The sequence below is a fragment of the Portunus trituberculatus genome, chromosome 6 (genome assembly GCF_017591435.1).
Source record: "Portunus trituberculatus isolate SZX2019 chromosome 6, ASM1759143v1, whole genome shotgun sequence".
Taxonomy (NCBI): domain Eukaryota; kingdom Metazoa; phylum Arthropoda; class Malacostraca; order Decapoda; family Portunidae; genus Portunus; species Portunus trituberculatus.
This window is the reverse complement of record NC_059260.1, coordinates 2,026,389-2,036,388: the sequence shown is the minus strand read 5'-3', so window position 1 is coordinate 2,036,388 and position 10,000 is coordinate 2,026,389. Positions and strand designations below refer to the sequence as shown.

The following is a 10,000-nucleotide window of genomic DNA, read 5'->3' as shown; positions in this document are numbered from 1 at the left end:
TTTTTTTTGTGGTTAAGTGTCATGTGGTCGTTACTTTTGTGGTATTTGATGTGATATTTGTTTACTCTCCTCCTCCTCCTCCTCCTCCTCCTCCTCCTCCTCCTCCTCCTCCTCCTCCTCCTCCTCCTGCATCACTTCAGTAGAAAGCCCAAATTTTCCTTTTTTCCCACTTTTTCCTTTCCTTTGTTCCTTTCCCTGTGCAAGTTCGTGATGGGTTTCCAGAGTGACCTCGTGCCTTCGTGACCTCGCCCCGTGCATGCCTGTGTAGGGCGCGCTGACCTGTGCTGCCGTGTGTGTGTGTGTGTGTGTGTGTGTGTGTGTGTGTGTGTGTGTGTGTGTGTGTGTGTGTTTGTGGGGCAGCAAAAAGGGATGTGTATGTGTGTGTGTTAATCCTTTGCGAGGCCACCTGTTATAACTCTCTCTCTCTCTCTCTCTCTCTCTCTCTCTCTCTCTCTCTCTCTCTCTCTCTCTCTGGATATCAATAAATTTCCATCTCATTTCTTCGTTTTATTCAGTAACTTATAAACATTGTCTTTATTCGGAGCATTGGGAAGGCACGAGGGATATACTTGAAGCTATTGGGATTTTCAAGTGTATTTTCATGATCCTAGTGACAGTTTAACAAAAGAAATGTATACTAGAGAGGAAAACAAAACAAAAATTAACTGTAGTGACCATGTAGCGTTTGAAAATACAGTGAAAAAACCCGCCAACTCGTAAGAATACCTGGGAAACACGAAGGTTGAAGACAAGAATATATAAATAGTTGTGTTCCTCAAGGCGAGAGAATGGGAACCTTCTCCAATGCTCCTGAACCTTTTTCCTTTAACATTTCAACACTTTATTTACAGAAGAATGGGGTGAAGAGAGTACAGTAGTAATATATACATAGAGAACGAACAGAAATAAAGTTATAGCCAAGAAATCGTATATCATTATTAGCATCACAGTTTCTAGAGTTGGTGGCGCAGACTAGGCGTGACTAACGTACAAAGGAACGTACTCACTATTTCCAGCTCACGGACACATAAGCCGGCCAGTGTACGTGATTTAGTATATTGCAGTAACTTACGTACACTCACTAACTCTCACTAGTCCCACCTCACGTATATCAAGGCCAGGAAGTGCACGGACAGACTTTTATATACAGTCGTTCTTACCTATACGTGGTTTGTGTGTCTGTGTGTCTGTGTTTGTGTGGTGGGGGGTGGGGGTGTGTATGTGACGCCACGATAAGTACATGAAGACAAAGGACTTGTGACTTTTGTTTGACAGTGTTTGTTTTGATCACTTCCTCGTCCGTGTTTAAACTACGCGCCTGACGATGCATACTGTGAATACATACAGAACTTGTCTGGACACACACACACACACACACACACACACACACACACACACACACACACACACACACACACACACACACACACACACACACACACTATTGGCATGTAAATGCGAATGATTTGGTCATGCTTTGGAGTGGCAGCGACTGAGAGAGGATGAAGGTGAGAGGTGAGAGATGAGAGGTGAGAGGTGAGAGGTGAGAGGGGGTGCGTGGCGGGTGGCGGAGCGGGCACCAGTACCATGACGCAGGCAAGGCAAGTGTCCTTCCTCATCAACAGTTCGTCTTTCTGACTGACACGGACACTGTTTCTCTGCCCCGCTCCGCCCAGCTCCGCCCCGCCGCTCAGCACCGCTGGGGCAGCTCTGCTACGCCCCGCGGACTCAGCCTTTGGGCGAGCATATGTCTAAGGGGCGGCAATTGGTGAAGGCGAAGGAGCCATCCTGGCGCACCAGGCCACGGGAAAGCGTGCCCGCCTGGTCCATGTGCTCCCACCGCCGCACTACCACGCCAGGCCGCGCCCCCGTCCCGTGCCCCGACGCTGGCACCATGCTCACCCGCTCCCGCGTCAGCATCTTACCACCCCGCGCCCCCGCCGCCCCCTCCCCCGCCCTCGCCACTGACCCATCACTCTCACTCTTTCCCGTGTCCTCTAATGTTGCGTTCCCCGCCCCTGAACTCATCCCCCGACCACCCCCCTCCCCAGCCTTTCCCCTAGACCCCGCCCTGTTCACAGACCCTGCCCTATACCCCGCCTCTGCCCCAGCCCGGCCCCTGCTTGGGGTCCTGGCGCCGGTGCGCCCGACCACCTCCACCAGTGACTTGGATCGAGCAGGGGCGCTGTCCTGTTCTGCCCGCCGCGCCTGCCCGTGGCCTTGGTGGCGGCGGTTGCGTGGTGGTGGAGGGATGGGCGGTGCCTGAGCAGCGTGACGCCGCTGCCCTGCGCTGTGGGCGTGATGTGCACAATGACGTCGTGGTCAGGACGCAGCACGGCGGGATCCGAGGTCTCGTGCGTGATGGTCGCCGTGGCCACCACCTCGCCGCGCTGCACCGTCAGGCCCGGCCCTGCGCGCGGAGTGTTGCTAGGGGGCGGCGCCCCGGCCCTCACCCTGGACTCATCCCGTCCCGTGCCGGCACGCCCCGCGCCGCCCAGGGAGTTTGTCGGGGCTAGCTGACCTGGGGCACTGGGGCCTCCCCGTCTCCCGCCTGCCACACCCCCAGATGTTGGCTCGCGACCTGTGGACTCCCCGCCTTGGCGCCCCACGCCTCTGTTGCCATTGCCCAAGTTCCGCATCACGCCCCGCCCCCTTGAGGACTGCCGCCCTCCCGCAGGCTGCCTCGCCTGCCCCGCGCGGCGCCCCGTCCCCATGCCGCCCGTCCTGTCAGTACCAGAACTAGTGGGGGTCTCTGTGCCCCTGCCCCTAGCAGTGATGCCTCGCCCGCTGGACGCTCCCCTGCCGCCATTTGCAGCGGTGCCAGCGCCACCCTCTGCCACGCTGTTGCCCTGAGCAGCGTTGTCAACACCACCAGTATCCGTGCGGCCACCCCTGCCACTACCGGTACCGGTACCGTGGTGTCCAGCCCTCACACCGGTACCAGTGCTGCCTCCCCTCACCCCGGTACCAACACCAGTATTGCCAGTCCCAGTACCTACACCAGTGCTAGCAATCCTGGTGCCAACACCAGTGTTGCCAATCCCGGTACCAACACCAGTGCTACCAATCCCGGTGCCAACACCAGTATTGCCAATCCCGGTTCCAACACCAGTATTGCCAATCCTGGTACCAACACCAGTATTGCCAATCCCAGTACCAACACCAGTATTGCCAATCCCGGTACCAACACCAGTATTGCCAATCCCAGTACCAACACCAGTATTGCCAATCGCGGTACCAACACCAGTATTGCCAATCCCAGTACCAACACCAGTATTGCCAATCCCAGTACCAAGACCAGTGTTGCTAGTCCCGGTACCAGTACCAGTATTGCCAATCCCAGTAAATACACCAGTGCTACCAATCCCGGTACCTACACCAGTATTGCCAATCCCGGTACCAGTGTTACCAAGTCTAACACCAGTACCAGCACTACCACCGCCGGCTGGGAACCTGTGCCCGGTACTGCCAACACCAGAGGCCGCAACACTGCCAGCGTTACCGGTAAAGGTAAAACCGGGAAGGGGAACACCGCCGCCAATGAACCCACTGTTTATCCCGGTATTGACTCCACCGGTATTGAATTTGGCTCCTGCAGTGTTGGCAGCCTGGCCAAGGTTGGTGGTGCCCAGTCCCCCCGGTACGCCCCCACCAGTACCACTGTTTGTCTGCCCCCTCCCTGCACTGGGTATTTCCGGTCCTCCGTTCCCTGCGACACCGGTACGGCCAACACCACCAGTACCAATACCAGTATTACCAACACCACCAATACTTGCACCACCGCTACGGCCAACACCACCAGCACCAACACCACCAGTACCTGCACCTGCACCACCGGTACGGCCAAAACCACCAGTACCAGCACTACCAGTACCTGGACCTGCACCACCGGTGCGGCCAACACCACCAGTACCAACACCAGTATTACCAACACTTCCAGTACCAAGACCAGTATTACTAACACCACCAGTACCTGCACCTGCACCACCGGTACGACCAACACCACCAGTTCCAACACCAGTACGGCCAACACCAGCATTTTGAGTAGCACTGCTGCCAACGCCACTGTCACCAGCAGCACCACCACTTCCGGTACTTGCAACACCAGTATTTCTGTTGGTGGTGCCAGCAGTGTTGCCAAACCCAAACACTCCACTGTGCCTATCAAAACCGGGGCCAGTGTTACCAACGCCGCCATTGAAGACACCGTTTCTTCCACCGCCAGTGTTACCACCGCCATTAAATGCTCCAGGCGCAGTGTTGCCAGCGCCGCCAAATGATCCGGACGCAGTGTTACCAGCTCCACTAAATGCTCCAGTTGCAGTGTTGCCAGCGCCACCAAATGCTCCAGGCGCATTGTTACCAGTGCCACCAAATGCTCTAGTTGCAGTGTTGCCAGCGCCATTAAATGCTCCAGTTGCAGTGGTGCCAGCGCCACCAAATGCTGTAGGCGCAGTGTTGCCAGCGCCACCAAATGCTCCAGTTGCAGTGTTGCCAGCGCCATTAAATGCTCCAGTTGCAGTGTTGCCAACGCCACCAAATGCTCCAGGCCCAGTGTTGCCAGCGCCACCAAATGCTCCAGTTGCAGTGTTGCCAGCGCCACCAAATGCTCCAGTTGCAGTGTTGCCAGCGCCACCAAATGCTCCAGTTGCAGTGTTGCCAGCGCCACCAAATGCTCCGGGCACAGTGTTGCCAGCGCCACCAAATGCTCCAGTTGCAGTGTTACCAGCGCCATTAAATGCTTCAGACCCGATATTGCCAGCGCCATTAAATGCTCTAGGCGCAGTGGTGCCAGCGCCACCAAATGCTCCAGGCATAGTGTTACCAGCGCCATTAAATGCTCCAGACCCGATATTGCCAGCGCCATTAAATGCTCTTGGCGCACTGTTGCCAGCGCCACCAAATGCTCCAGATGCAGTGTTGCCAGCGCCACCAAATGCTCCAGATGCAGTGTTGCCAGCGCCACCAAATGCTCCAGATGCAGTGTTGCCAGCGCCACCAAATGCTCCAGATGCAGTGTTGCCAGCGCCATTAAATGTTCCGGACGCAGTGTTGCCAGCGCCACCAAATGCTCTGGTACCAGTATTGCCAGCACCATCAAATGCTCTAGTGTCAGTGTTGCCAGTGGCACTGAATGCTCCAGGTGCAGTGCTGCCAGCTCCAGTGTGAGAGTTGCTAGCGGTATCAAATGCTCCGGTCCCAGTGTTTCCAGCACCAAATGCTCCCGTGCCAGTGTTGCCAGCGTTATTGAATGCTCTAGGTGCAGTGTTGCCAGTGCCTCTAAATGCTCCATGTGCAGTGTTGCCAGCAACATTAAATGCTCCTGTGCCAGTGTGAGAGTTGCTAGCGCCATTAAATGCTCCGGTGCTAGTTCCAGCGTTGCCAGCGCCGCCAAATGCTCTGTTGCTAGCACCAATGTTGCCAGCACCATTAAATGCTCCGTTGCCAGCACCAGTGTTGCCAGCGCTGCCAAATGCTCTATCGCCAACACCAGTGTTGCCAGCACCATTAAATGCTCTGTTGCTAGAACCAGTGTTGCCAGCGCCACCTAATGCTCTGTTGCCAGCACCATTAAATGCTCCGTTACCAGCACCATTAAATACTCCGGTGCCAACACCAGCGTTACCAGCACCATTGAATGCTCCGGTGCCAGTACCAGTGTTACTATCACCACTAAATGCTCTGTTTGGGGCAGGGGCAGCGCCGCCCTGCCTGCTCCCCGGGGTGATGGTCTGGCCCTGCACGCCCCGCCCTGCCTGAGCGCCAGGCGTGGCCTGGGGTGCGCCGCGCGGCAGGAAGGAGTCAGGGTGTGGTGCAGCAGGGTGGCGTGGCGCCTGGCCGAGGCTCTTCCCGCCGCCTCCCGCCGCTTGGGTGCCGTCACTCAGGCCAGCGTGGGCCGTCCCTCCTCCCGTCCCCAACCTGTTGGTGTTGAAGCTTGGCCGCACGCCGGAGGGGGCCACGGGAGGGGGCGGCACGCGGCCGCCGGCCCCCTGCCCCGCCTCGGCCGCCGCCAGGTCGTCGGGTCCAAAGTTGAGAGAGCGCAGCGGATCGTTCTCGCCTGTCGGGGAGGCGGGGCCGGCCAGGATCCTCGGCGGCGGCCCGTCGTCAGGGTAGTCGTAATCTATGGTGGGCCCCGGGGGGCGGGCACCTCTGTTGCGGACCCCGCGGCCACTCCCCTGGCGCTCCATCTCCCTCGGCATGGACGGATGGGCGTCTTGGGCGTTGCTCACCATGGACGGCTCCTCCTCCACGCCCAGCCCCAGCCACCCATTCTGCTGGCACAGCACCACGCCCACGATGATGGCCACCACGAACTGCAACACCAAACACTGCCGTCACCGTCTGCTGGCAAGGGCACACACACACACACACACACACACACACACACACACACACACACACACACACACACACACACACACACACACACTCACCAGGAGCGTGTAGCAGCCAATAAGAATGACGGTCTGCAGGTTGAACCTCCTCCTGCGGTCCTCGTCCTTGAAGGCCTGCTGGTGCACGTGCAGGTAGTAGTCCTGCTCCGTGTCCTGCGCCAGGGTGCTGTTGCTGGGGCGCCGCTCCTCCACCCGCGTCAGTGTGCTGCCCCTGGGGGAGGAGGCAGTCGCGTGACACGGGGAAGGAGGAAATGAAGAACAGGAGGAGGAAGAAGAGAAGGAATAATAGAAAACGAAGAATATGATCGAATAAAGCTAACAGAGTGACAGAAAGCAGTGACAGACAGTGACAGGGAGCGTGACTCACTTGCTGTTGGGATGCGTGACGGGCGGCAGGGCAGTGAGCAGGTCAGGCTCCCGGTGCGGCCCGCTGCCATGGTTACTGGCGACACTCTGGGAGCGACTCGTCTCCATCAGCGCCGCCAGGACACCACTTAAGTCATCCCTGGAGGTAGCCGTGCCGTGCCGCGAGTCATCGGAGTGGTGGTGGCGTCTGTGGTGGTGGCGCTGGTGACGGTGGCGCCTGTGGGAACTGGTGCCCTCTCCATCAGGCACCACCGACACTTGTGAGGCGTGGGAGAGAGTGTTGTTGCGTGTACCGGGGAGAGAGTGCGGTCTTTCACCCCTCTCCCCTCTCTCACTCACACTCCCACGGTTACTTCTGCCTCTGTGGGTGTGGTGGAGGGTGTGGGCGGCGTGGGCGGGGTGTGGGGCGGGGTGTGGGTCTCTAGAGTGGTGTGGGAGCGTGGCACTGGTGTTTCTGGAGGAGCGGAGGGATGTGTTCTCAGTAGGGTGTTGGAAGGGGTGTGGTCGTGGATGTGGCACAGATGGCACGATGGCACTCCCTCAGGCATCGTGGTGGTGGTGGTGGTGGTGGTGGTAGTGGTCCGGCTCTTCTCTAACCATCATTCACCTGGAGAGAGAGAGAGAGAGAGAGAGAGAGAGAGAGAGAGAGAGAGAGAGAGAGAGAGAGAGAGAGAGAATTAGTATTAGTAATCATTCAAATATTGTTTTTTTTTCTTTCTTAATGTAAAGTAATAACAACAACAACAATCACCAACACACACACACACACACACACACACACACACACACACACACACACACACACACACACACACACACACACACACACACACACACACACACATATAAACTTCTGTAATTACTTCTGTGTGTGTGTGTGTGTGTGTGTGTGTGTGTGTGTGTGTGTGTGTGTGTGTGAGTGTGTGAGAGTGTGTAAGTGGAAATGGTGTCAGTGGTGTAAGTGTGGGTGTGGCCGAAGAGGGGACAGGTGCGGAGAGAGAGAGAGAGGAGGAGAAAGAGGCAGAGGAAGGGGGTAGGGAGGGAGAAGAAGCCGGTCTAAAATACCACAGGTGACATAGGTAGATGGGCTGGACAGGTAGGCAGCTAGTAGTAGTAGTAGTAGTAGTAGTAGTAGTAGTAGTAGTAGTAGTAGTAGTAGTGGTATGATTATTGCTATTATGGAAGACAGTAATCACACACGAAATAAAAAGATACAAGGTAGAAAAAAAAAGGTTAAAAAAAGAGACAGGAGGGATTTCGCTGTGTATTGGAGTGGCGGATGACTAGAGTGGTGGATGACTGGAGTGGTGGATGACTGGAGTGGTGGATGACTAGAGTGGTGGATGACTAGAGTGGTGGATGACTGGAGTGGATGACTGGAGTGGTGGATGACTAGAGTGGTGGATGACTGGAGTGGTGGATGACTGGAGTGGCAGATGACTGGAGTGGTGGATGACTAGAGTGGTGGATGACTGGAGTGGCGGATGACTGGAGTGGTGGATGACTGGAGTGGCAGATGACTGGAGTGGTGGATGACTAGAGTGGTGGATGACTGGAGTGGTGGATGACTGGAGTGGCAGATGACTGGAGTGGTGGATGACTAGAGTGGTGGATGACTGGAGTGGCGGATGACTGGAGTGGTGGATGACTGGGTGGCAGATGACTGGAGTGGTGGATGACTAGAGTGGTGGATGACTGGAGTGGTGGATGACTGGAGTGGTGGATGACTAGAGTGGTGGATGACTGGAGTGGTGGATGACTGGAGTGCTGGATGACTAGAGTGGTGGATGACTGGAGTGGTGGATGACTGGAGTGGTGGATGACTGGAGTGCTGGATGACTGGAGTGGTGGATGACTAGAGTGGTGGATGACTGGAGTGGCCTCAGTGAGCAGTTATTTTTTTATATGAAGGAGAGAGGGCCAGCCAAGAAGGAAAAAAAAGATGAAAAAGAAAAGGCCCACTTGTTTGTTGGTTCTAGAGGAAAGAAAAACGTTAGCCAGAATTACTGAGCAAATGTCTTGATCATTTAGCATTGTTGAGTCAAGTTACTATCATCATCATCATCATCATTATTGTTGTAAGTGGATACGAACACTTTATAATTCAAATAGGGAGGATTAGAATACACAAATAATAAAAATCCCACGTGAAAAATAAAGACTTTTAACACAATGCCCACCACATGTAGGCCTAAGAGCTCCTCCATCCACAAACCTATAAGGAGATTCGTAACTGAATAGGCCTTTTATCATTACATTTTTGCTGCATTTAATCCCTCTCCTCATACAGATAAAAGAATGTAAGCTTACAACTAACATTTCTAAGCCTCTGACATTGCTAACACCTGTAATGCCGTCAGTTCAAGGCCAAAGACACCTGAGTTTTAGTCGTGTCAGGTGAGTTAATTGATAGGAGTAGCTTGTGTTGTGTTTGTTCTAGTTAAGGGTTGTGATCTTGGGCTCAAATTGTGGCCTGCTTTTCTTGTTCACTTGATTCAATGTCACCAAAGCAACTGTTATTTAGCAAGTTTGTGCTCTCTCTCTCTCTCTCTCTCTCTCTCTCTCTCTCTCTCTCTCTCTCTCTCTCGTTTTCATTCATTTTTTCTTTCTTTCATTCATTCATTCATTCTTTCTTTCTTTTCTTTCCTTTCTTTCTTTCTTTCTTTCCTATTTTTATCATCTCATTCCTGCTGTGTTATTATTCTCTTTCCTTCTTTTTTTTATTCCCCTTCATCACCTGTTCTCTCTCTCTCTCTCTCTCTCTCTCTCTCTCTCTCTCTCTCTCTCTCTCTCTCTCTCTCTCTCTCTCTCTCTCTCTCTCTCTCTCTCTCTCTCTCACCTTTTAGTCACGTGATTTATGGCACCTGAGCAACTGTGATGACCTTTACCTGTTTTGCCTCACTTGTTTCTTTTTGTATGGGGGGAGGGGGGAGGGGAGGTGAGGGGAAAAGATACCGGCGTGTTAGGTTAGGTTAGGTTAGGATAGGTTTGGATAGGTTTGGTTAGGTTAGGTTAGGATAGGATAGGATAGGATAGGATAGGTTAGGTTAGGATAGGATAGGATAGGTTTAGTTAGGTTAGGTTAGGTTAGGTTAGGTGTAAATATCTGTTTTAGAAGGGCGGTTACCAGAGAGAGAGAGAGAGAGAGAGAGAGAGAGAGAGAGAGAGAGAGAGAGAGAGATAAGGTAATTCCTCTAACAAGAAGGCGAGAAGGGGAGGACAAAAAAATGTGAAAAAAG

The 10,000-nt window shown here is 54.3% G+C and overlaps 2 protein-coding genes across 2 annotated transcripts in view; one reads left to right on the top strand and one right to left on the bottom strand.

The window, feature by feature from the left end:
• Nucleotides 1-2,056: 2,056 nt before the first annotated feature.
• LOC123518305 (WAG22 antigen-like) overlaps nt 2,057-10,000 on the bottom strand; it is a 21,263-nt gene continuing 13,319 nt past the window's right edge. Inside the window, exons 2-4 of the mRNA XM_045279049.1 lie at nt 6,763-7,368; nt 6,435-6,606; nt 2,057-6,314 (exon numbers count right to left, since the gene is read on the bottom strand). Of these exons, the coding sequence (XP_045134984.1) occupies nt 2,076-6,314; nt 6,435-6,606; nt 6,763-6,869 (4,518 nt within the window). The 5' untranslated portion in view covers nt 6,870-7,368 and the 3' untranslated portion in view covers nt 2,057-2,075. The remainder of the gene's footprint in view (nt 6,315-6,434; nt 6,607-6,762; nt 7,369-10,000) is intronic.
• Nucleotides 8,934-10,000, top strand: part of LOC123516892 — a 36,069-nt gene continuing 35,002 nt past the window's right edge. The window contains 1 exon segment of the mRNA XM_045276624.1: nt 8,934-8,990. Coding sequence (XP_045132559.1) covers nt 8,934-8,990 — 57 coding nt within the window.